The sequence below is a fragment of the Budorcas taxicolor genome, chromosome 15, assembly GCF_023091745.1.
Source record: "Budorcas taxicolor isolate Tak-1 chromosome 15, Takin1.1, whole genome shotgun sequence".
Taxonomy (NCBI): domain Eukaryota; kingdom Metazoa; phylum Chordata; class Mammalia; order Artiodactyla; family Bovidae; genus Budorcas; species Budorcas taxicolor.
This window is the reverse complement of record NC_068924.1, coordinates 79,486,233-79,511,994: the sequence shown is the minus strand read 5'-3', so window position 1 is coordinate 79,511,994 and position 25,762 is coordinate 79,486,233. Positions and strand designations below refer to the sequence as shown.

Below are 25,762 nucleotides of genomic sequence, written 5' to 3'. Positions count from 1 at the left end.
CATGTATGTGTGCATATGCTAACATATGCATGTAAACGTACATGTTTTTGTAAGAGTGTGGGTGAACATGCTTATTAAGAATTTCTGTAATATGAACTCCATGTTCATGAGTGATTTTCTTTAACCTATTACTCCTAGGTCTTATTTTTTTTTTTAAGATTTTGCTTTGTAGACCTAACAGTTGGAGAAACTACTATAGAAATTAGAAAATTGGAAATAAACAGTTAAAGATTTTTCTCAGATGAATCCAAAGTGGATGGACAGTGCCTTACTGTACATTCAAGGTTTTTAAAGTATGAATTCTGTAGAAGACTTTGCCTTCCCCACAGCCGTCTTGAATGCACTCTTGACCTCCTTGTTCCTCAGGCTGTAGACCAGTGGGTTCAGCATGGGGATGACCATGGCGTAGAACACGGACGCCGCTTTGTGCCCAGGGCGTGGCTGGAGCTGGGCTGTAAGTACATGGAGATGCCGGTCCCGTAGAAGATGGAGACAGCGGTGAGGTGGGAAGCGCAGGTGGAGAAGGCCTTCTGGCGTCCTTCAGAAGAGCGCATCTTCAGAATGGTGATAAATATAAACAGGTAGGAGATGAAGATGACCAGAATAGAAAAGAGGTCATTGAAACCCACCACAAAGAAAATAACCATCTCACTGGCGTAGCTGTCTGAGCACGAGAGAGCCAGCAGGGGAGGAGCATCACAAAAGAAGTGACTGACCACGTTGGACCTACAGAAGGAGAGCCTGAGAACGTTCCCAGTGTGGATGGAGGCGTTCAGGAAGCCACAGAGGAGGCAGCCTGTGAGCACGCGCGCGCACGCCCTGGTCGGCATGGCGGTGGCGTAGTGCAGGGGTTTGCACACGGCTGCATGGCGGTCATAAGCCATAGCGGCCAAGAGGAAACTTTCTGCGGTGATAAAGGCTACGAAGAAGAAGAACTGGGCGACACACGCCTCGTAGGAAACGGTTTTGTCTCCTGTGAGGAATCCAGCCATCACTTTGGGAGTGACAGCTGAGGAGTAACCGAAGTCCACCAGCGAGAGTTGGCTGAGAAAGAAGTACATGGGCGTGTGGAGACGAGAGTCCAGCAGGATCGGCTCGGTCACCCCCAGGTTCCCAACCAGGGAGAGGAGGTAGATGAGAGGGAAAGTGATGAAGAGCAGGATCTGCACTTCCGGGTCATCGGATAACCCCGCCAGGACGAACTCAGTCACCTCGGTAGTGTTTTCCATGGAGATCAACTGGGAACTGTGTGGCTGCTCTGTAGCAATGGGAAAATAGAATAAAAATAATAAATGAAAGGAAGGCTCCATTGAAATCAATTAGCATGATCACTGTGCTTTATTTCAGTATTAAAATAACTTGTTTCCAGGAGTGTTTAGATTTAAAGCCTGACCACAACAGCTAAAATTATAAGTTATTTAAAGGCCATAGAGTATCCCAGTTAAAAGGATTTGGAGATAATGCATCCCAACCTCCTAACTTCATTTGTCACTCAGTTGTGTCCAACTCTTTGTGACCTCATGAACATTAGCCCACCAGGCTCCTCTGTGCATGGAATTCTCCAGGCAAGAATACTGGAGTGGGTTGCCATTTCCTTCTCCATCTTAACTTTATAGAAGACTGAATTAAGGTAAAGACAAGAAAAAAAAGAATTTATGCTATTTCATCACGTTGGTTGCTAACTAGAGCAGCTCTGGCTCCCAAATCAAAGTTTCCAAAACAAAAACAAAAATTATTCTTTAAACTAAACTTAGTAAAATAAATATGAAATTGGATTAATTTTACTTCAACTTACTTTTTTTGGCTTTCCATTGTGGTCAAGAACAGTGTTGCATATAGCCTAAAATGTTCTCACTATACTGTACAGTAAATAGGGTATATAATTTACCCCATAGTGGAAAACAATAGAAATTCTTGCCCAAGGAATAAAGACATCTATAAAATAACAGTTTTTAACTTTTACCAAATTTATGCAGCTTTTAACTTCTGCATTCAAATGTTCCTGATCTGGACTCATGTTATAGCCATATTAAAAGATGCAGCTTCCAGCATAACCATGTACAGAACTGATGAATTTCTTTTCTGGTGGCATGCAACATCACTTGGCTGTCAATTATCCCATCAATTTTTCCCAGCAGCCAACTAGGTTGGTAACGCAAACTCAAACTATGTAAATTGTTAGATATTATAATTCAAACAGTGGGTTTGATCTATCTGTATTGGAGAGGTGGATGACCTACGATATGACTTGCCAATAAGGGTGAAATCAAAGGACTGATAACATCATTCATGACATTTGTTTTCCCTACAAACTCCTTCTACTATATAATTTTAAATATGGTGGTCTGGGATAGACTCATTCACAAAAATGAGAGTTTTTAGCAAATGCCTGAACGGAGTAGGGGAGCAGGCCTTGAGTATACTTGGGGGAAGGGCACAGCCCAGGCAATAAAAATGAAAATGTTAGTCACTCAGTCCTGTCCCTGTCTTTGCAACCCCATGGACTGCAGTCTGTTAGGCTCCTCTGTCCCTGGAATTCTCCAGGCAAGAGTCCTGGAGTGGGTGCCATCCCTTTTCCAGGGGATTTTCCCCAACCCAGGGATCAAACACAGGTCTCCTGCATTGCAGGCAGATTCTTTACCAGCTGAGCCAAAAGGGAAGCCCAAGAATACTGGAGTAGGTAGCCTTTCCCCTCTCCAGCAGATCTTCCCAACCCCGGGATCAAACCCAGGTCTCCTGCATTGCAGGCAGATTCTTTACCCTCTGAGCCACAAAGGAAGCCTGTAACCCAGGCAGAGGAAACAGAAAATACATGGCTCTGGGATCTAAACATGCCAAGACTGTTCCAGGAACAGCAAGACAATCAATAAGGCTGCAGTTGGAAGGTGAAAGAAGTGCAGCAGTGTGAAGCTAAAGTCCCTTCACACACTACTTTAAGTTGTTAAACTTTTATTCTGAAAGAGATTGGAAAGCATCATAGGATTTGAACCCAACATGACCTAATCTGAATTCTTTGAACAGAATCACTCTGGTAGGTCTGTAGGTACTTGTATTTAGCAAGATAAAGATGAAAGTTGCAAAAGAAATTATAGGCTATTATATTATTCCAAGTAAGAGAACATGATGGCTTAGACCAAGGTCGTAGTGAGAGAGATAATAAAAAGTTGTTCAATTTTGGATATATTTCAAAAGTAGAGCTGACTGGATTTACTGATACATTGCATATTGATGGTAGACAGAGGGATCAGTGCTGACTCCTGTTTTTGAATAGTGATACAAAGAATGGTGGGAAAGGAGCAGTTACTTGGGACAAAGAGAAAAGGAAATCATCATTAAGTTTGAGATTCCTTTTGGCCATCCAAGTAAAAGTATTACATCAACAGCTCTGATACAGAAGTCTTGAGCTCAGAAGAGCTGGCCAGATACCTCAGTTCAGTTCAGTTCAGTTCAGTCAGTCAGTTGTGTCCGACTCTTTGTGACCCCATGGACTGCAGCACGCCAGGCTTCCCTGTCCACCACCAACTCCCGGAGTCTGCTCAAGCTCATGTCCATTGAGTCGGTGATGCCATCCAATAATCTCATCCTCTGTCATCCCCTTCTCCTCCTAGAGAGAGGATGTCTCAAATTAGATTAATTTTAACTTTCTTAGGCTTCCCTGGAGAAGGCAATGGCAACCCACTCCAGTACTCTTGCCTGGAAAATCCCATGGATGGAGGAGCCTGGTAGGCTGCAGTCCATGGGGTCGTGAAGAGTCAGACACGACTAAGCAACTTCACTTTCACTTTTCACTTTCATACATTGGAGAAGGAAATGGCAACCCACTCCAGTGTTCTTACCTGGAAAATCCCAGGGACAGAGGAGCCTGGTGGGCTGCCATCTATGGGGTCGCACAGAGTCAGACACGACTGAAGCGACTTAGCAGCAGTAGCAGCAGGCTTCCTTAGTGGCTCAGTTGGTAAAGAATCTACCTGCAATGCAGGAAATCTCCTGCAATGCCAAAGGAAATGGCAACCCAACTCCAGTATTCTTGCCTGGGAAATCCCTTGGACAGAGGAACCTGGTGGGCTACAAACCACAGTGTCACAAGAGTCAGACACAACTTAGCAGCTAAACCACCACCATGAAATCTCTTGGAAATTTCTGATGGTTCAGCATACATATGTAATATTAAATCCAACACATTAAAACACCAAAGGGCACTTCCGTGGTGAGTCAGTGGTAAAAAAAAAACAACAACAACAACAACAACAACCTGCCTGTCAATGCAGGAGACACGAGTTTCATCCCTGATCCAGAAAGATCCCACATGTTGCTGAGCAGCTAAGCCCAAGTACCCCAACTGCAGAGCCTGTGCTCTAGAACGTAGGAGCCACACTACCGAGCCCACGTGCCACAGTACTGAAGCCAGAGCCCCCTAGAGCGCATGCTCTGCAGCAAGAGACACCTCCTCAACAAGATGCCCTTGAACTGCAACTGGAGTAGCCCCTGCTCACCACAGCTGGAGAAAGTCCACACAGCAACGAAGACCCAGCACAGCCAAAGATAAATAGATACATAAAAGTTCTTAAAAGTATCCAAGAAAGCATTTAGACAGACTAATATTAGATTGCTTTAAGGTCTAAAAAATAAAGAGATTTAGTAGCCAAGGAATATGGGAGAGGAGGTTACTGCCTCCTGAGATAGATAGCTGACCGGTCCCAGGACACAGAGAGATTTTGGTTACACAAGGGAGGTAGAGAACTTTTGAAGGAAAAGTTAAGTGTGTATCGGGTTATGCTGATGGCTGACTGTAAATTCCAGAGTGGAATGATATCAGAAGTTGGGCAGGAGTGGAGCTGGGATCAGTAAAGGAGAGATACAGAGGTGTGTGGGCATGATTTCGTAGGAGTTGAGGGCTGATATGGCAACCCTGAGCTTCGTGCTGAGTGACGGCAATGAATGTAACAATGAGGTGAGTCCTCCGGTCTCAAGGTGAAAATAGGGGTTGGAAGGTGATTAAACAGGCGAGGGTCATGACCGGAGCACGAAGATTTCTGGGCAAAGGTCACTCCTGCAGCTGGTGGTATGAGAGTCATTTACACAGAGCAGGATGACTAGGATATCCTGTTGATTCCTTAAATACTGCTCACTTAAGTAATAGTGTAGATACAAATTTCCCAAATCCTGGAAACAAAATTTGTTCTAGGAATCAATATAAAACTCCCCACCCAGTTTCTCCTCCACATGGGAAGTCTTAGGTTTTAGTACAACACTCTCCTGGGGGAAAAATGAAGCTAAAGCTTGTTAGTCAAGATAACTACCATGACCACATTCCCTAAAAGGGAAAATTGAGATTGGAACAGTTTAAATAACTTGTTCAAAGTCAAGCAAGCTTATACTCAGCCAAGCAGAGACTCACGGTCTTCCTGTGCTTTTTTCAGTGTCCCATGATAAATATACTTTGTAAATATATAGATATAAATATATGAAATATACAACATAAATATATAGAAGTTCTAATAGGACCTCTATAGTGTTTAGGCAAAAACTTTCAATTGTATAAAACAGATAAAAGAAATATTCAGAGAACTTAAGCCCCAGCTCTGAATAAATCAAGGGATAAATGGCTTCCTTAATACATTTTCCTGACTATATCTATTTATGCAAATTTATGCATGCAGGAGATTTCATCCAGTTGATTTGTAGGCTTACCTGACTGCCTGAACAATACAACATGCAAATCCAGCACCTTCATACGTGAGTTGACCTCAAATCAGAAACTCAGCCAATGAAAGCAAGTAAACATTCTGTTGTGATGCTTGTCTTTAGTGTTTGACCAAAAGGTTTAAAGTTTCCTAGCTGCAGGAAGAAATTGGAGGGAAAAAAGTGGTTTTAGCCTTGGAAGCAGTGAACAAGAGTTCTACTCCTGGGTCTGGTCCTCACTCTTCCTAAATAAGTCACTTAACCTCTTTGAGCTTCAATATCTTTATCTATAAAATAGAAATTTAAAAAAAAGGCAGTCCCAACAACATCTTGCCTGAAGACTACTGCTATGATAAGAAAATCCCTACAATACTTCATACTTGGTAAGGGGTGGTCATCACAATCACAGTCATTATCAGTGTTATTTAAGATTGTTTTTCCCTGGACATTGTTACTGCTCTTAGCAATACCACAATTGGGGGGAAGGTCATTGTTGCTACTGGACAACTATTAACAAATCAAAAGAAAAATAAATGGCCAAAGTAACTCTGATTCTTGGGCTGCACTTTCTAATATGAGGACAATTAGAGTGATGTGGGAACCAGGAGGGAGTTGTGTAGACATGGAATTCTCAGAGGACAAATACCCTATGAGGGCTACAAACCTCATTATCTCACCTAACTAGGGAACAGGTGATTCACCTGTCTGTGGGGATCCAGCTCTGCCTGTTGAGGCAGATCATGAGCGTATGTTCACTATTTGCAGTAATTCTCTTTGTTGTTGTTTATCAGTTGCAAAGCCGTGTCTGACACTTTATGACCCCATGGCTGCAGAATGCCAGGCTTTCCGGAGTTTGCTCAAACTCATGTCTATTGAGTCGGTGATGCCATCCAACCATCTCATCCTCTGGCATCCCCTTCTCCTCCTGCCCTCAATTCTTCCTGATGTTGCACTAATTCAACCATAGCATGACCCCCAGAGCTGCAATTTGACATAAATATTGGGGGACAGAGACACGGGCTCTGTCATTAAACAAGACATAGTGGACCCATGGACTTAACAGGTCACTTAATTCACCTTAAATGGTTGTACAATGAGAAGAAATATCAGCTCATTAACCTGTTTACTAATCCCAGATGGATATAAACTCTAACTGTGAGACAGGGGACTCTATACCCATGCAAAATTAAACCATTCTTGCATATGCTTAAGCAATGCTTAAGCTTAGTGAAGAAGATAGGCATCAAACAAGGAAATAACCTAAGATTATGAATATATATAGAAAAACATATATTTATATAGCTATATATATGTAAGCATCTGAATGCAGAGTTCCAGAGAATAGCAAGAAGAGATAAGAAAGCCTTCTTCAGCGATCAATGAAAAGAAATAGAGGAAAACAACAGAATGGGAAAGACTAGAGATCTCTTCAAGAAAATTAGAGATACCAAGGGAACATTTCATGCAAAGATGGGCTCGATAAAGGACAGAAATGGTCTGGACCTAACAGAAGCAGAAGATGTTAAGAAGAGGTGGCAAGAATACACGGAAGAACTGTACAAAAAATATCTTCAAGACCCAGATAATCATGATGGTGTGATCACTAATCTAGAGCCAGACATCCTGGAATGTGAAGTCAAGTGGGTCTTAGAAAGCATCACTACGAACAAAGCTAGTGGAGGTGATGGAATTCCAGTTGAGCTGTTTCAAATCCTGAAAGATGATGCTGTGAAAGTGCTGCACTCAATATGCCAGCAAATTTGCAAAACTCAGCAGTGGCCACAGGACTGGAAAAGGTCAGTTTTCATCCCAATCCCAAAGAAAGACAATGCCAAAGAATGCTCAAACTACCACACAATTGCACTCATCTCACATGCTAGTAAAGTAATGCTCAAAATTCTCCAAGCCAGGCTTCAGCAATACGTGAACCATGAACTCCCTGATGTTCAAGCCGGTTTTAGAAAAGGCAGAGGAACCAGAGATCAAATTGCCAAAATCTGCTGGATCATGGAAAAAGCAAGAGAGTTCCAGAAAAACATCTATTTCTGCTTTATTCACTATGCCAAAGCCTTTGACTGTGTGAATCACAATAAACAGCGGAAAATTCTGAAAGAGATGGGAATACCAGACCATCTAACCTGCCTCTTGAGAAATGTGTATGCAGGTCAGGAAGCAACAGTTAGAACTGGACATGGAACAACAGACTGGTTCCAAATAGGAAAAGGAGTATGTCAAGGCTGTATATTGTCACTCTGCTTATTTAACTTCTATGCAGAGTACATCGTGAGAAACGCTGGACTGGAAGAAACACAAGGTGGAATCAAGATTGCCAGGAGAAATATCAATAACCTCAGATATGCAGATGACACCACCCTTATGGCAGAAAGTGAAGAGGAACTAAAAAGCCTCTTGATGAAAGTGAAAGTGGAGAGTGAAAAAGTTGGCTTAAAGCTCAACATTCAGAAAATGAAGATCATGGCATCTGGTCCCATCACTTCATGGGAAATAGATGGGGAAACAGTGGAAACAGTATCAGACTTTATTTTGGGGGGCTCCCAAATCACTGCAGATGGTGACTGCAGCCATGAAATTAAAAGACGCTTACTCCCTGGAAGAAAAGTTATGACCAACCTAGATAGCATATTCGAAAGCAGAGACATTACTTTGCCGCCTCAGGTCCGTCTAGTCAAGGCTATGGTTTTTCCTGTGGTCACGTATGGATGTGAGAGTTGGACTGTGAAAAAGATTGAGCACCGAAGAATTGATGCTTTTGAAGTGTGGTGTTGGAGAAGACTCTTGAGAGTCCCTTGGACTGCAAGGAGATCCAACCAGGCCATTCTGAAGGAGATCAGTCCTGGGTGTTCTTTGGAAGGACTGATGCTAAAGCTGAAACTCCAGTAATTTGGCCACCTCATGCAAAGAGTTGACTCATTGGAAAAGACTCTGATGCTGGGAGGGATTGGGGGCAGGAGGAGAAGGGGACGACCCAGGATGAGATGGTTGGATGGCATCACGGACTCAATGGACGTGAGTCTGAGTGAACTCCGGGAGATGGTGATGGACAGGGAGGCCTGGCATGCTGCAATTCATGGGGTCGCAAAGAGTCGGACATGACTGAGCAACTGAACTGAACTGAACTGATAATTTTGTGTATATGCATATATATGTAACATTATGTGTAAGATAAACAAGCAATTGTACATGGAAAAATAAGAGAGACAAGAAGATATCTGACTGGACAGAATGCTTTCTAAGGGAAAGTTAACACATCACCCAGGCCTAAAAATGACAAAGAACCAGTGTGGGAAAAATCATCCCATAGAAAACAAAAAACACAGGATCACAGCTCCAAATTTCAAGTAAATTGCTAGAACCTAAAAGAAGGCGATGTGGCTGCAGCATAGGTCCCAAGGCCTCTTCCTCAGCACTTTACATTTTCACATCCTCCCAGAATAAAACCCTAATAAGAGAAAATAAAAACACCCATTCCCTAAATCAAAACTGTCATCAGGATTATTGGTCTGCATCACTGTACTGTAATAGATGGGTTAAAAGGAAAGCACTAATATCATCCTGCCAGAAGCAATGAACTTTGGGATTCACAATTAGCTTGAAATTGGAAACTATTTGTTCTCACTAACTTGGAAATCTGTATCATTGGGAGAAAAGACATCACTATGCATTAAAGAATATCCATCATGTCAAAAAATTATAGTGAGTTGTTTTAATGATGGTATTAGTGCTCTCTACTGTGTGAGCCGGGCGTGAATGGGAAATCTCTCTGCTGCTAAGTCGCTTCAGTCATGTCCGACTCCATGCGACCCCATAGACAGCAGCCCACCAGGCTCCGCTGTCCCTGGGATTCTCCAGGCAAGAACACTGGAGTGGGTTGCCATTTCCTTCTCCAATGCATGAAAGTGAAAAGTGAAAGTGAAAGTCATGTCCGACCCTCAGCGACCCCATGGACTGCAGCCTTCCAGGCTCCTCTGTCCATGGGATTTTCCAGGCAAGAGCACTGGAGTGGGGTGCCATTGCCTTCTCCGGGAAATCTCTCTACCTCCTGCTAAATACAGCTCTGAACCTAAAACTATTCTTTAAAACATCTATAAAAAAATTAAGCTATTGATACATTGCTAAAAGGGCTTCCCTATTGGCTCAGCGGTAAAGAATTCAACTGCAAAGCAGGAGAAGCAGGTTCAATCCCTGGGTCAGGAAAACCCCCTCAAGAAGGAAATGGCAACCCACTCCAGTGTTTTTGCCTGGGAAATTTCATAGATAGAGGAGCCTAGCCGGCTACAGTCCATGGGGTTGCAAGAGTCAGATGCAGCTTAGCGACTTAACAACACACTGGTAAAAATCAAGTTACATCATTACATCTAGGGCACATATTGGACATAAACATGGGAGTATAGAGACACAGGCTGCAACATTAAACAAGCAAAATGAATCCCAGACTTACTCCAACCCCTCATTCCTTAAATCTTTACACCACTGTTAAGAATTATCCATTCATTCAACTATTTCTTGATGCCAAGTGAGTATCAGCCACAGTTTGGAGTCTAGGAAGACATATTCATTCAAAGCTCCAATATTAGTCTTACTAGTCTACTGTGCCTAAGTTGAGCGGAGAAGACAAACATGAAAGAAACACACAAATAAGAATATAGCTATAAATAGAAAAGGGTCTCCGTACGACAGTGAATAGTAAAAATCTACTGTGAATTGAATGGTCAGAACATTTTCTCAGGAGAATCAACATCTCAGCCAATGCCTGAAGCATAATTAAAAGCAGTGTGGCAAAGACTGCCCAAGAGAAGAGAAAAGCTATGGTAAGGCCCCGAGTTGTCAAAGAAGTTGGCAGAATCCAAGGAAGGCAGAGTGACTGCTGCACAGTTAACCTGTTCCTTGGCAGGTTCTTTTCGTTGTTTTTTCCAGGACAAAATATGTATACAAAATTTTCTAATTTTGGTGTCAGGGTAATGCTGGAATGAGACAGAGATTAAGAATTATATTGGAAGTATTTATTTCTCTTCAATTTTCTGGAGTCGTTAGAGAAAGTAGGCATTTAACTCTACTTAAATATTTGGTAGAATTCATCTGTAAGGCTGTCTGGTCCTGGACTTCTGTCTGATGGGAATTTTTTTTTTTCAGTTCATTCAATTTCATTACTAGTGATCCGTCTTTTCAAATTTTCTATTTCTTCTTGATTCAGTCTTGGCATATTGTATGTTTCTTGGAATTTTTCACTTCCTCCAGGCTGATGAATTGTTTGACATATAATTGTTGGTAGGAATCTTTTGTGGATCCTTGGGTCTTGTGTGTTGTCTGTTGTGACGTTCTCTCATTTCTGATTTCATTTATTTGGGCACTTTATTTTTCTTAATGAGTCCTGCTAACGTTTATCAATTTTGTTTTTCTTTTTGAAGAACCAGCTTTTATTTTCATTGATATTCTGTTATTTTTTCAGTCTTTATTTACTCTTGCTCTGGTCTTATTTCCTCCCTTCTACTAATCTGGGCTTTATTTGTTCTTCTTTCTCTAGTTCCTTTAGGTATAAACTTAGATTATCTTTTTGAGATTTTTCTTTGTTTCCTGAGATAAGCCTGTATTGTTATAAATTTTCCTCTTAGAACTGCTTTTGCTGAATCCTGTAGATTTTAGAACATTGTGTTTCCATTTCCATTTCTCTCAAGGTATTTTTTTATGTCCTGTCTAGTTTTTTTGTTGGTTCACTGGTTATTTAGAAGCACATTGGTTATCTTCTATGTGTTAATGTTTTTTTTTCTGGTTTCTTTCACAGCCACAATGGCATGACACTAGAAGCTACTTACAAGAAGAGGCTATGAGGGGAAGTAGGTCAGAGATAGGGTTGACCACAAAGAAGTTTAGGAAAATTTATAATGAGTAATTGTGGGCACGATTTAGCAAATCAAGAGCAACAGCAACAACAATTGTGGTAGTGGCTACATGACTCTACATTTGACCAAAGTCTTAAAACCATAAACTAAAAAGTATACACATTACTGTTTGTAAGTTATGCGTCAATTTTAAATGGGGGCTATAACAAGAAATATAACAAGTAATACCAGCAAATGTATTGATCCTCAAAATATCCAGCATAGTCCCATAGGAAGTCAAATTGCTTCCTCCTTGGAAAGTGGGATGATGAGCTGTAGACGGCCTCATGCTCTCCCAGGAGGTCATCCCTGGAGAGACAGATGTCTCTGTAATTCCCTGCTGGTTCCCACGCATTTGTCTCTGAAATCCCATCATGACTCCAGTCAACATCATTTCGGGGGTGCAAACTGCATGCTGAGCCCCTGTTACCACCATCTGCATGTTAATAAGTGAGGGTTGTTAGTCTGGCAGGTCTTCAGCTTACCTAGGGATTGGTTGTGAGCCTTCAGTCATCAGAGAAAATACCACAAGGTAAAAATTATACTGAGCAACCTTAAAATAATAACCTCTTAGTATTTTATAGACCTTCCTTTATTTGCCATTTACAGAGGAAATTTTGTGAATTATGTGGGAGAAGTAATTTAACTGTATTTATTTTACAAATAGGGAGGACATATGTGGCTCTTCCAAGGGCACAGAAAGAATGCATGGTAGATTCAGAACCTGACCACATACTAATGTTCTTTCCCTCATCTTCCCTCCCTTAGAGACCTTGGAACATTTCTACCACTGCCTGAGAGATGACTTCTCTAACAGCATTTATGCATTATTTCATGGCTAAATTTCTGACTTCAAACTTACTATTCAGGATTAACTGTCCTATTTTGTCAAGGAGTAAGGTAAGTATCTATAGTCCATATATACATTTAAATTTAAAATATTTAAAACAAAAAGCTTGCCACCAAAATAGATCTACAAGCTAAAGATAACCCACAAACTATGAGCTTTCAACCCTCTACATCTGTAATTCAACTATTGGATAAACAATAATAAGAAAAAAGAAGAAAAGGAGACTGTTTAAACTTAAGCTGATATACAAGTTAAAAAAAAAATTAAGCAAAAGAATAGCTCACATGGATGGACCAGAGCGGACAATTATACAGGCAGAGCATGAACAGAGGCTGATATATTGGAAAGCACCAAAAAATTGAAAGGACCTAAGTGGTGTGTGAGCAAAAAGCAAAATGAAGAGGAGGTTACAAGGCCTCAAAACTCATCCTCACCTGGAGCCCTGCACACCATCATCCACCTTTCGCAAACTAGCATAGAAAACCACTATTCATGTTTAATAGTAATAGTATCTTCTTCAGACTGTGCTGAACACTCAGCTTTTTGCTCATTGCTTTTCATGTATTATCTCACTTAATTTTCAAAATAACACCTTGAGTTAGGTCTCCTTACTATCTTAATTTTTCAGTTGGAGAACAACTGGTTCAGGAATGTCAGTTGATGACCAAAGACTCAGGCTGTTCACTGAGGGCTCTTCTCAGAGTCCCAGCTCCCCACCCACTGCTAAGCCTTCCTTTGAGAACTGCCTCTGCTGGTGGTACCTGCCCCTGCTCCTCCAGTTACCCCACTGCATACCCTATGCATGTAAGTCTCAGTTACTTCTCTGAGCGACCTCTGAGTCTGGACCAATGAAGACAATAAGTAATTTAAACAGAGCTAAATTCAGTTTAATTTAAATTTAGTAAAGATACATCAAACTTGAGAAATGCTTTATCTGAGAACAGAATTTGACTTGCCAATGAGTATTTGTGGAAATACAAATTACTCATCCTCTTGTGTCTACAGCCGGTCTTGGCATATAAACACAACAAAGAAGTGTATGAATTTAATAGGCTAGGGAAATAACTGTCAAGAGTTATTAATTCCAAAATGATCATGTTTTGACATATTCAAAATAATTAAAAACTGGAGAGATGATTCATTACGATCCCTCATTCAATACTTTAGAATTCTAGATGAATAATACACTAAATTTCGCTCTCAAGTCCACGCTTTAGATGTGGAGAATCTTGCAGCATGTATCATTTCTGTAACGAAAAAGTGTTCATAAGATTTAAACATTTCAGTTTCGCTGTTACTGCCGTCTTAACTAAATTTGACGCTCTATTCCTTTGCCTCCCTTCGCTCTGGACATCTGATTCTTAAGTAACCCGGATGGAGAACACGACAGAAGGGCACGGTTCATTCTCCTAGGACCAAGCAGCACCAAGAGTCTGCACGTCCCCCTCTCTATAACATTCGCTCTCATTTACTTTGTCAATGTGGTTGGAAACATGGGCACCATCCTGCTGGTGCTCCTGGACTCGCGTCTCCACTCGCCCATGTGCTTTTCCTCAGTAACCTGTCTCTGGTGGGCGTTGGCTACTCTACAGCTGTCATCCCCACAGTCTTGGCTGGATTCCTGGAAGGCGACGGGGTCATCTCCTATAATGCCTGTGCTGCTCAGATCTTCTTCTTTGCAGCCTTTGCCACTATGGAAAACTTCCTCTCGGCAGCAATGGCCTATGACCGCTACGCAGCAGCGTGCACGCCCCTCCATTACACCGCAACTATGACGACAAGCGTGTGTGCTGGTCTGTCCGCAGGCCCCTGTGTCTGTGGCTTCCTGAATGCCTCCATCCATGTTGGAATCCCCTTCAGTCTCTCTTTCTGTAGGGCCAATGTGGTCCACCACGTTTTCTGTGATGTTCCAGCAGTCATGGTTCTCTCTTGCTCAGATAGGCATGTTGGTGAGATGGTTCTTGTTTATGTAGGCAGTTTCAACATCTCCTTTGCTCTCCTGGTTATCTTGATCTCCTACATATTCATATTTATCACCGTTCTGGAGATGCACTCCTCTGCAGGATACCAGAAGGCTTTATCCACCTGTGCCTCCCACCTCACAGCAGTCTCCATCCTCTATGGTGAGGTCATCACGATGTACTTCCAGCCCAGCTCCAGTCATTCCATGGACACTGACAAAATTGCGTCCGTGTTCTATACTATGATCATCCCCATGCTGAACCCTTTGGTCTATAGTCTGAGGAACAAGGAGGTCAAGAGTGCTTTCAAGAAGAGGATTGCAAAGGCAAGATTGTCTCTAAGATTGTCATTTTAACATTTCAGAATGCATAATGATCCAGGTTACTCTGCTCAGATTTTTCCCATGCACTGAGTCACATGCAGAAATTAAGTCGTGGATAACACCCTTATTTTTTTCTAAAGTATATTGTCTAGAATAAGGAAACGTTGTGTTCAGAAATGTAACAACTAAGTGAAGATGGCCAAAGAGAAGCATAAAATATTTTGGTTGTGCTTGTCAAAAGGCTTGTTAAGGACCTTTCCATGTCCCACATGCACTCCAGCATACAGGTAAAGCCGGAAAACAAGCAGCCCATGAATAGACGTGTATGCCTGTGCCCTGTAGACCCACATACACGCAGGAGAAGAAAATGGCAGGAGACAGATGGAGAGGGCTTGTTTTTATTAAAAATAATGTGAATAGTGACTTAGTGGATTAAAATATAAATTTATATCTAATATTACTTTCTTTAGCTGAATATCTGTTCTAAAAGTCTTAGTCTGAGAAAAAACTAATAAACTTTTGATGAAACTATGTGCTTATTTTGTTGGTGTAATTTACTGACAGATGTATAAACATACCATCTTAAGTGAATTAATAATTGTCTTGATTGAGTCATTTTATTAAGCTGAATTTTCACATCACAGTTTTCAAAAGGATACAATAGCCACAGTACAAGAAAAATGGAGGGAAAATAATACAATAATTTTTAAATTTTTTCATCCATGACTACCAACATTCACCTTTTTTAAAAAATGCACTGAGATAGCAATAACATTGTATATTTTTCTGTTTGCAGTTGCTTTAAAATAAGCTAATGCTGCTTACTAATTCCCTTTAAGTGGTTTATAGCATTACCTAAGTTTCATATCATTGTTGTTACTGTTTAGTCGCTAGGTCATGTCCAGCTCTTGAAACCCCATGGACTATATGGCCCACCAGGCTCCTCTGTCCATGGGATTTCCCAGGCAAGAATACTAGAGTTGGTTGCCATTTCCTTCTCCAGGGGCTCTTCTTGACCCAGGGATTGCACCCATATCTCCTGCACTGGCAGATGGATTCTTTACCACTGGAACCACCAGGGAAATCCCAAGTCTCATGTGTACAACGTTATATTTCCACTTCTGTATACAGTACAGTGCATTCATCCCTAAAGCCTACTTTCTACTCATCACCATACAGTTTACTTCCTTTAACCACTTCACCCAGCCCCTGGCCCTCTTCACCTCTAGAAACCACTATTCTATTGTTCTATGTGTGTATTTGCTTTTATTTGGTTTGGTTTGTTCAGCCATAAAGAGAATTAAAACTTGCCATTTACTATAACATGGATGGGCCTAGAGGGTATTATGCTAAGTAAAATAAGTCAGAGAAAGAAAGACAAATGCTGCACATTTTCAATTACAAGTGGAATAAAACAGTAAAACAAATAAATGAATGTAACAAAACTGAAACAGACTCACAAATGCGAGACCAAACTATTGGTTACTAGTGTGGGGAAGCCAAGGAAAAGGGGCAAGGGAGAGGAAGGAGATTAAGAAGCATGAACTAGGATATAACACAGAGCGCACGGAACAGAGCCCATATTTTATAACTAGATTGAGTATGATCTGGAAGCCGACTGAATCACTGTTGTGTACCCCAAACTAATACAATATTGCAAATCAACTGTACTTCAATGTAAAATAAGAAAATGAATAAAATAGAGTATTAATAGCCAAGCCATGCCTTGGACCCAAGACAACCCTTGAATCTACATTGTGTGGTTCCTAAGACTGTGACCTGCATTGCTGTTCAGCTCTCAGTCGTGTCTGACTGCAACACACCAGGCTTCCCTGTCCTTCACCGTCTCCCAGAGCTTGCTCAAACTCATGTCCATTGAGTCAGTGATGCCATCCAACCATCTCATCCTCTGTCATCCCCTTCTCCCCCTGCCCATAATCTTTCCCAGCATCAGGGTCTTTTCAAATGAGTCAGCTCTCCGCGTCAGGTGGCCAATGTATTGGAGCTTCAGCATCAGTCCTTCCAATGAATATTCAGGGTTAATTGGCTTTAAGTATATTTAGATCAAATTTAATTTAACAAAATTTTCAACTTCACCTTGTCAAGGGTTCACATTGAAGTAAAAGATATGTGCACAGAACATGTGTAGAGGAACTGGATCAACGGGGGCAAGTCCACCAGCAGAGGCGACTCAGAGGGGACGGCATAGCATCATGCGTGGAGGACAGGCTCTGGGGTGAGGCACACACCAGGCTTCCATTATCTCCCTTAAGGCATTGTGAAAGTGAAAGTGAAGTCGCTCAGTCTTGCCCAGCTCTTTGCGACCCCATGGACTGTAGCCTACCAGGCTCCTCTGTCCATGGCATTCTCCAGGCAAGAATAGTGGACTGGGCTGCCATGCCCTCTTCAGAGAATCTTCCTGATCCAGGGATCGAACCCATGTCTCTTATATCTCCTGCATTGGCAGTCTGGTTCTTTAGAACTAGAGCCACGTGGAAAGCTCTCACTTGGACTAGGCATATGGAGAAGGAAATGGCAACCCACTCCAGTGTTCTTGCCTGGAGAATCCCAGGGACGGGGGAGCCTGGTGGACTGCTGTCTATGGGGTCACACAGAGTCAGACACGACTGAAGTGACTTAGCAGTAGCAGTATATCCAAATCCACTAGAGAAAGAAATTGCAGCCCACTCCAGTATTCTTGCTGGAGAATCCTATGGACAGAGGAGAACTGGAGGGTTTTAGTCCATGGGGTAGCCAAGAGTCGGACACGACTGAGTGAATAAACAGCAAACAGCATGTCCAAAGCCATAGCGTGTAGAACACACAGAGAGAACCAAGCTATAGAGTTTGGATGATTATTTTATCTTTTTAAAAATTATGATGGCAACATGTTGATTTAACAAAAATGACTCAGTCAAGACAGAAATACTGATTCATTTAAGATATGATATTTATGTATCTCTCAACAAAATGTGCCGAAACAGTAGATGCTTTCATTTAAAAGACTATAATTTTTCCTTCTATTCAGAATATTAAAACAGTTATTTCACAAAAGAAATAATTGTTATTAGACACAATTTTATACTGAATATCTCAACTAACAATTTAAATTATTTTTATCAAAAACTAGCCATGCTCCATTTACCTCTGACCAATTTCCCATTCCAGTGTGTACGTGCCCATAATAATGACAAATCAAATACATCAGTACATAATTAGTACTTTACCACACAATGAATCAAATATCAGAAGTAAGTTTTGACAAACAGGTCCCAAATTTTCTAATGCTTTTCCTTAGCTATCTTCATTCAGATATTGAATTTCTGAATATGTTTTCTTTTTACCAAAATCAGACTTTTGAAAAGATAAGGATGTCATCTCAGGAATTTAAATGCAGTGTGGTGCTTAAAAAAAATAACTCATTGCATGGGGAAAATCTGAGAGGAATTAATAAAGGTTACTGTACTTACTGGGCTTCCCAGGTGGCACTAGTGATAAAGAACCCACCTGCCAATGCAAGAAACAGAGATGTGAGTTCCATCTCTGGGTTAGGAAGATCCCATCTTAGGAAATGGCAACCCACTCCAGTATTCTTGCCTGGAAAATTCTGTGGGCAGAGGAGCCTGGTGGGCTGCAGCCCATGGGACCACAAAGAGCTGGACATGACTGAACAACTGAGCACACACTGGACACACTGCAATGTTAGAATCTGTAGAAAATGTTGCCTTCTCAGTGACTGTCTTGAACGCATCCTTGACCTCCATGTTCCCCAGACAATACCCCACAGAGGTCAGCACGGGGATGAGCACAGAGCAGAACACAGACGCCACTTTGTCTGGTCCGTGGAGTGCCTGGAGCTGGGCTGTAAGTCCGTGAAGATGACGGTCCTGTAGAAGATGGAGACAGAAGTGGGGTGGGAAGCACAGGTGGACAAAGCCTTTTGATGCCCCTGAGCTGAGTGCCTCTTCAAGATATTTACAAATATTAATAGATAGGAAGTCAATATAATCAGAAGAGCAAAAGAGACATTAAAGCTCACGATGAAAACAAGAACCACTTCATTAATGTGCTTATCAGACCTAGAGAGAGCCAGGACAGCTGGAACATCACAGCCTGATGAGCTACGTGGGACTTGGATAAAGAAGGACCGAATATGTCCCCAGCATAGAAAGAGGCATTCAGAAACCTACAAACATGGGATCCCACGGTCAGATGTGCACACACATGTGTTGTCGTGGCGGTGGTGTTATTCAAGGGCTTGCCTACTGCTGAGTAGCGGTCATAAACTGCTGAGGCCAGAAGGCAAGGTTCCACACTTGCAAAGGCTACAGAGAAGAACATTTGAGCAGCACGGGCATTGTAGGAGATGATCTTGTCTCCAGTGAGTAGTCCAGCCTTTACTATGGGAGTGACAGCTGAGGAGGAAGCAGAGTTCGCCAGAGACAGGTTACAAGAAAAAGTGCCCAGGATTGCGCAGACGAGAGTCCAAGAGAGGCAATGTGACCATTCCCAGGTTTCCAATCACACTGATGAGGTAAATGAGAGCAGGCATGATAAACAGGAGGCTCTACAGCTCTGGGGCACTATTAGTCAAAGGAGGAGGGCCTGTGTCACTTCCATCTTGGTCTCCATCGATGCTGTTTGGGAATTATGAGAGGTACTGTAGTAGTGAGAAATAAAGGGGGAAAGTGACAAACAAAAAAGAAATTGCAAAGAATTTTAAATGCATTATCATTAACAATTTCTACTTCCAAATTATCCTGATCTAATATTCAGAACTCTACATGTGAATGTGTGTGTGAGTATGTGTGTGCTGCTGGGTGTGTGTGTGTGTACAATGTGTAGTACTGTTATTTTTATTTTGCTATTAAAGGAGTTAGCGATTTGAGAGATTATATGATATTCTACAATTCTATTGCTAGTCTAAAAGATTCAAGACTGAAGCCTAATTTTCAAATAATCAAAATCCAGGAGCTTTTAGTCACCTCACTGTCAACACATATAAAAGTACCAATAAATATAAGGATGGCAAAAGGTTAAATTGCTGTTAGATCTTGCTAATTTATTTATTTCCTTTTGTTCTCTGTGTAGTTTAAAGAATAATCCCTTCACACTTATCCTTTTTTTAACTTTAATAAGAGACCAACTGTTAATGAACAAGAAAAAAATATCACTACCTGCTCAATCAGAGCACCATCTGTCTTATTTTTTATTCATCTTCTTTAGGGAAGCAACGGAAGTGTTCATAAGTACCACTAAATTTCTCACCAGTGGAAATTTTGATATTAAGACTCCAATCTCAAATCACTATCTTGGAAAAAAGGTTCAAAACATCATTGCTATGCTCAAAAAACTCATAGTATGTATAGGCTTCCCATTGTTTTTGCATGAATTACACTTTTCACTAATGGTGTTTATGGAATAATTATCACTCCTTGAAGAGAAGGGACAGTCAATCCTGAATAGTGAGTGTAAAATCAGAAATTCAGCCATGAAATAATGCCTAAATAATGATAAAGAAGCTGAAATGTAGGTAGTGGTCAAAAAACTCCAAGTACTTTAAGACAGTGAAAGATCAAGGATGAAACACTAACAAGGGCCCAGGAACCAGGACTAACAGGGCCCCAAGAACCCAGATTCAAGTCCCAAATCCACCATTAATTCTTGCTGTGCTCTTGAAGGTATCACTTTCTCCTAGTCTGTAAAATAAACATTGTGAAATTACTCCTCCTGTGTAGCTTACAGAATTGTGTCTGTAAATAGCAAATAAGGGAAGGTGTACTGAAAAACTCAGTAGAGAGGGTTACCATTTTAAAGTTATTCAACATAAATTTTATCTTGAGGTGATTTCCTTGGCAATAATGTCGGCTCATAGCAGTTCCTCAGGTAGGAGGAAGACCTGTGTGCAAGGACAATGATTAACATTCGGTGAGTGTACGCTGACCCAGGAGCTTGGCATGCAGTCAAGTCCCTCTAAATTGAGGTTGCTTGGAGTGGTGTTGGTATTTCAGAGGCTGGTGTAAGGGAACCAGGAGTGAATTGTAGAGACATGGAGCTCTCCGCGGGTGCCCCTATGGGACCATCTATGGCTCCTCACCCCAACTTCCCAGAGAAGAAGTAACTGAACACCCTGTGGGGACCTTATTGCATATAAGTGTGCATGCATATTTTGGTGTTACTTACCGTTCTTTTTTTTTTTTTTCTTTAAATGCATAATTGCAAAACTGCAAAATCCACAAATTTGTGTGTATTATTCCAATAATTTAAATATGTATAGCTATCTAACCATTTACAGAACACTTCTACCATGTAAATGAAACCCACGGTTCTTTGCGGTCCGCTCCTTCTCCTAGCCACTGCCCCTGGAAACTACGTAATTGTTTTCTGTGTATAATTTTTTAGCAGTACTCCATTCTTTTGACATTACAGATTGTTTGGTACTCAATTGAGGAGCGTTATGTTGGTTTAGTGTTGGGTGATTATGAATAAAGCTGATCTACACATATAAAAGGCCCTATGGACAGAGGAGCCTGGTAGGCTGCAGTCCATGGGGTCACAGAGAGTCGGACACGACTGAGGGACTTCGCTTTCGCTTTTCATTTTCATGCATTGGAGAAGGAATGGCAGCCCATTCCAGTGTTCTTGCCTGGAGAATCCTGGGGATGGGGGAGCCTGGTGAGCTGCCGTCTCTGGGGTCGCAGAGTCGGACACGACTGAAGCGACTTAGCAGCAGCAGCAGCAACACATATACCCTAAAGAGTTTTTCTGCAAATATAAATTTTTATTTCATTTAAGTAAATATCTGTGAGAAAGATAGCTTGGCCATACAGTAAATATATGCTTAATTGAAGAAGAACATCAAACAGTTTTCTGAATTTGTTCAACCAGCTGGTTCTCACCTGCGATGCATTCCACTAGTTTCATATCTTTCCCAGGGCTCGATGTTTTATTGTGTTTTAAAATTTAATTCTTGTCTCATATCTTTTCTTGTTCTTTCACAAAGATGTCTCAAAGAAATCTCAGAAAATCCTCTTTAAAATCTGCATTTGTCTTACCACCACAGCTCTGTCTTAGGAATATTTTTTCAACAAAGGAATTAGATCCATGATTTCATCTGTCCTTTTGCCTCTGATCTCACACTCCACCAAAAGACATCACACTTTTTTAGTGCAGCAAATCTAGCGGTCATGCATTTGTTCTATGCACGGAGATGGCGTCACCCTAAATTTAAGTAATTTACTTAACTCCTCCAAACTCCAGTTTCTCATCTGTAAAGAGGGAGATAATAGCATATAAATGTCAAAGGATTGTTAGGAAGATCATGAGATAGCATCTATACCAAGGAGGGTGCAATTTCCAGGAATATCAGGTGTTCCCTAAGGTTAAATATTACTCTTTTCTTATTCTCAAAAATCGGTATAGGAATTTTCACAAATATATTGGTGCTCAAACATCCGATTAGCTTTCCCTCACATGTGACTGCTCCATTGCAACTCAGCAGAGATATTTACTAATTGTAGAAAATGGACTTTGGAAAAATGCGTCACGTCAGGGTGGGTGAAAGCGTATGTATGATACACTAGCTGTCTCTTCTCCTGACAGACTGAGGAGGCTCAATCTTCTAGCTCAGTTTGCTGCTGTGGATGATGACGCTTTCATGAACAGACGTCTTTTAGTGACCACGTTCAGAAGCGCTCTTTTTCACAAAGCAAACTGTAATGGACGTAGCAGCATACTGAGAAGCAGATCTGTGAGAGGCGGAATAATGTCTCCAAAGAAATGAGTCCCTAGTATCTTGGACCTTTATATGGCTACTGTTATGACTGAATCATGTCCGTCCTCCCCAGATTTAACATAGTGAAGATATAGCCCTTAATGTGACTGTTTCGGAGACAGGGATGACAAAGAGGTAGTGAAATTATATAAGGTCTTAACAGTTGGCTAATCCAATAGAACTTCCGCCTTGTAAGCAGAGGGAGAAGTATCAGAGTTCTCTTTCTCTACCATGTGGGGGCGCAGTGAAAAGACTGGCATCTGCAAGCCACAAAGCGATTCCTCACCAGGAACTGAATCGCCCAGCACTTTGATCTTGCAGTTCCCAGCCTCCAGTAATGTAAGAAAAGCAGTGTCTGTTGTTAAGTCACCCAGTCTGTGGCACGCAGTTACGGAAGTCCACGCTGACTAATACAGTTATCTTCTGTGACAAACACTTTGCAGTTGTGATTAAGTTAACAGCATCGACATGGGAAATTAACCCAGATTATTCGGTGGGTCCTAAATGCAATAGCCAGTGTTCTTTAAAGAGATAAGGCAGAAAAACGGCAGATTAAGGAATTCCACAGAAACGCCAAGAGCAAGCAGAAATCTCCAGAATCAAATTTTCGTCATAACTCTGAAAAATGTTCAAAGGTTTAGAGCAATTAACAAACACTAAATCATAAAAATCATGACTTAACCATGGAGTTTCAGTCAGTTCACTCACTCAGTCATGTCCAGCTCTTTGTGACTCCATGAACTGCAGCACGCCAGGCTTCCCTGTCCATCACCAACTCCCAGAGCTTGCTCAAACTCATGTCCATCTAGTTGGTGATGCCATCCAACCAGTCTCATCCTCTGTCATCCCCTTCTCCTCCCACTTTCAATCTTGCCCAGCATCAGGGTCTTTTCCAATGAGTCAGCTCTTCGCATCTGGAGGCCAAAGTATTGGAGTTTCAGCATCAACATCAGTTCTTTCAATGAACATTCAGGACTGATCTCCTTTAGGATGGATTGGTTGGATCTCCCTTGGATCTCCAAGGGACTCTCAAGAGTCTTCTCCAACACCACAGTTCAAAAACATCAATTCTTCGGTGCTCAGCTTTCTTTATAGTCCAACTCTCACATCCATACATGACCACTGGAAAAACCATAGCTTTGACTAGATATACCTTTGTCGGCAAAGTAATGTCTCTGCTTTTTTAATATGCTGTCTAGGTTGGTCATAGCTTTTCTTCCAAGAAGCAAGCGTCTTTTAATTTCATGACTGCAGTCACCATCTGCAGTGATTTTGGAGCCCCAGAAAATAAAATTTGTATATGTCAAACCCATAACTGACCTCAAGCCAAAGGAACAGAGGCTTCTGAAACCTCACATAACAAAGTATACACTCTTTAAAAATAGTGTAGAAAACTCTCTGTGAAAGGATTACAACCCACAGCAAGCAGCGACAACAACATAACAACCCTGGGAGGAGAAAGATTCTGATCTCTGGAGTTACCACACTATAATATTCTAAAAGTCCAGTTTTCAACCAAAAACTAAAAGACATTTAAAAAACACGAAAGTATGTTGCATTTACATAAACATAGAAATTAACAGAAGCACAGACGTTGGACTTACTAGTGAAAAATTTTAAATCATTTGTCTTAAATATCCTTAAAGAATTTAATTAAACATAGAATAAAAGTTTAAAGGAATATTGAGAATGCTTTTTCAACAAATAGAGAATATCAACAAGACATTATAAATGGAACCAATAGATTTGGAGTTGAAAAATATAATAAATGACAGTTAAATGTAGTCCTACAATAAATGTAGGATATGGATGTGTTAATAATCTTGACTGCTATAATCATTTCACTATATGTAGAATAAATCTTTGTGTTTTATACCTTACATTTATATAATTTTTATTTTTAAATTAAATTAAAAATAAGTACAACGATCAAACATTTTAGATGCTAGAGAAAATATCTAGTTAAGACCACTATAATAAAATGCCAAAGATTATACAATAAACACTTATCTCTTGTACTTCAAAAAGCTGAGAAGTCCAAGATCAAGTAGCTGGTCAATTTATATCTGATAAGAACATCCTTTTAGTCTTGCAGATGGCTAACTTCTTGCTATATCCTCACATGGTGAAGAGAGAGAGCTCTTAATGTCTCTTCCTTTCTTTTTAAGCGCATTTCAGTTCAGTTCAGTTCAGTCGCTCAGCCGTGTCTGACTCTTTGTGACCCCATGGATCCCAGCACGCCAGGCCTCCCTGTCCATCACCAACTCCCGGAGTTCACTCAGACTCACATCCATCAAGTCCATGATGCCATCCAGCCATCTCATCCTCGGTCGTCCCCTTCTCCTATTGCCCCAAATCCCTCCCAGTATCAGAGTCTTTTCCAATGAGTCAACTCTTCGCATGAGGTGGCCAAAGTACTGGAGTTTTGGCTTTAGCATCAGTCCTTCCAATGAACACCCAGGACTGATCTCCCTTAGAATGGACTGGTTGGATCTCCTTGCAGTCCAAGGGACTCTCAAGAGTCTTCTCCAACACCACAGTTCAAAAGCATCAATTCTTCGGCGCTCAGCCTTCTTCACAGTCCAACTCTCACATCCATACATGACCACAGGGAAAACCATAGCCTTGACTAGACAGACCTTTGTTGGCAAAGTAATGTCTCTGCTTTTGAATATGCTGTCTAAATAAAGGCGTTTAGTCCCCAGCTTATTAACTCCCCACATTCATGATCAAATCTAACTGTCGATGCCTCTCGGTGCTGCATCTCCAGATGCCAGGCACTGCGTATTAGGACTTCAGCATAAGAACTGAGAGGAGACACAAAAAATTCATCCATTGCAGAGGGAGACACAGCAGAGTAATGACAGTAATCGTCTTAGATCAGTTTTCTTATTTCAAAAAAAACTGAAGTGATTATTCAGTGGCCTGATAGCTTTAAAAAAAAAATAGGACAAAACAAATATCAATCTAGATTTCTATAGCCAGATAAACTACTATTTGAATGTGATGGCAAAATCAAACATTATCAGAGATACAAAAGTCAAAAGTCAACATACTATCCACAGGTGCAGAAGTTCAGTGAAAGTGCTTCGGCAGGAGGGAAGAGGTCAGTTCATCAGACTGGGGAATTTGGAAGAGGAGTAGACCCTAATGTGTTCTTTCTTTTTCTTCATTCTTATCTGCAGCAAAGGCGTCTTTTGATCTTCTATCCTGCTTTATTTATGTAGAAAAAGTAATGGGAGAGGAACTGCCCAACAAAGGAGAGACCACTAATC

The 25,762-nt window shown here is 41.2% G+C and overlaps 1 protein-coding gene and 2 pseudogenes across 1 annotated transcript; 1 reads left to right on the top strand and 2 right to left on the bottom strand.

The window, feature by feature from the left end:
* Positions 1 to 383: 383 nt before the first annotated feature.
* LOC128060269 (olfactory receptor 5B12-like) lies at positions 384 to 1,229 on the bottom strand. Its single transcript, XM_052652639.1, has one exon. The coding sequence runs from the start codon at positions 1,227 to 1,229 to the stop codon at positions 384 to 386; it is 846 nt and encodes a 281-aa protein (XP_052508599.1).
* A 12,574-nt stretch (positions 1,230 to 13,803) lies between these two features.
* On the top strand, positions 13,804 to 14,746 carry LOC128060270 (olfactory receptor 5B3-like; annotated as a pseudogene).
* A 3,386-nt stretch (positions 14,747 to 18,132) lies between these two features.
* On the bottom strand, positions 18,133 to 19,345 carry LOC128060001 (olfactory receptor 5B2-like; annotated as a pseudogene).
* Positions 19,346 to 25,762: the final 6,417 nt, after the last annotated feature.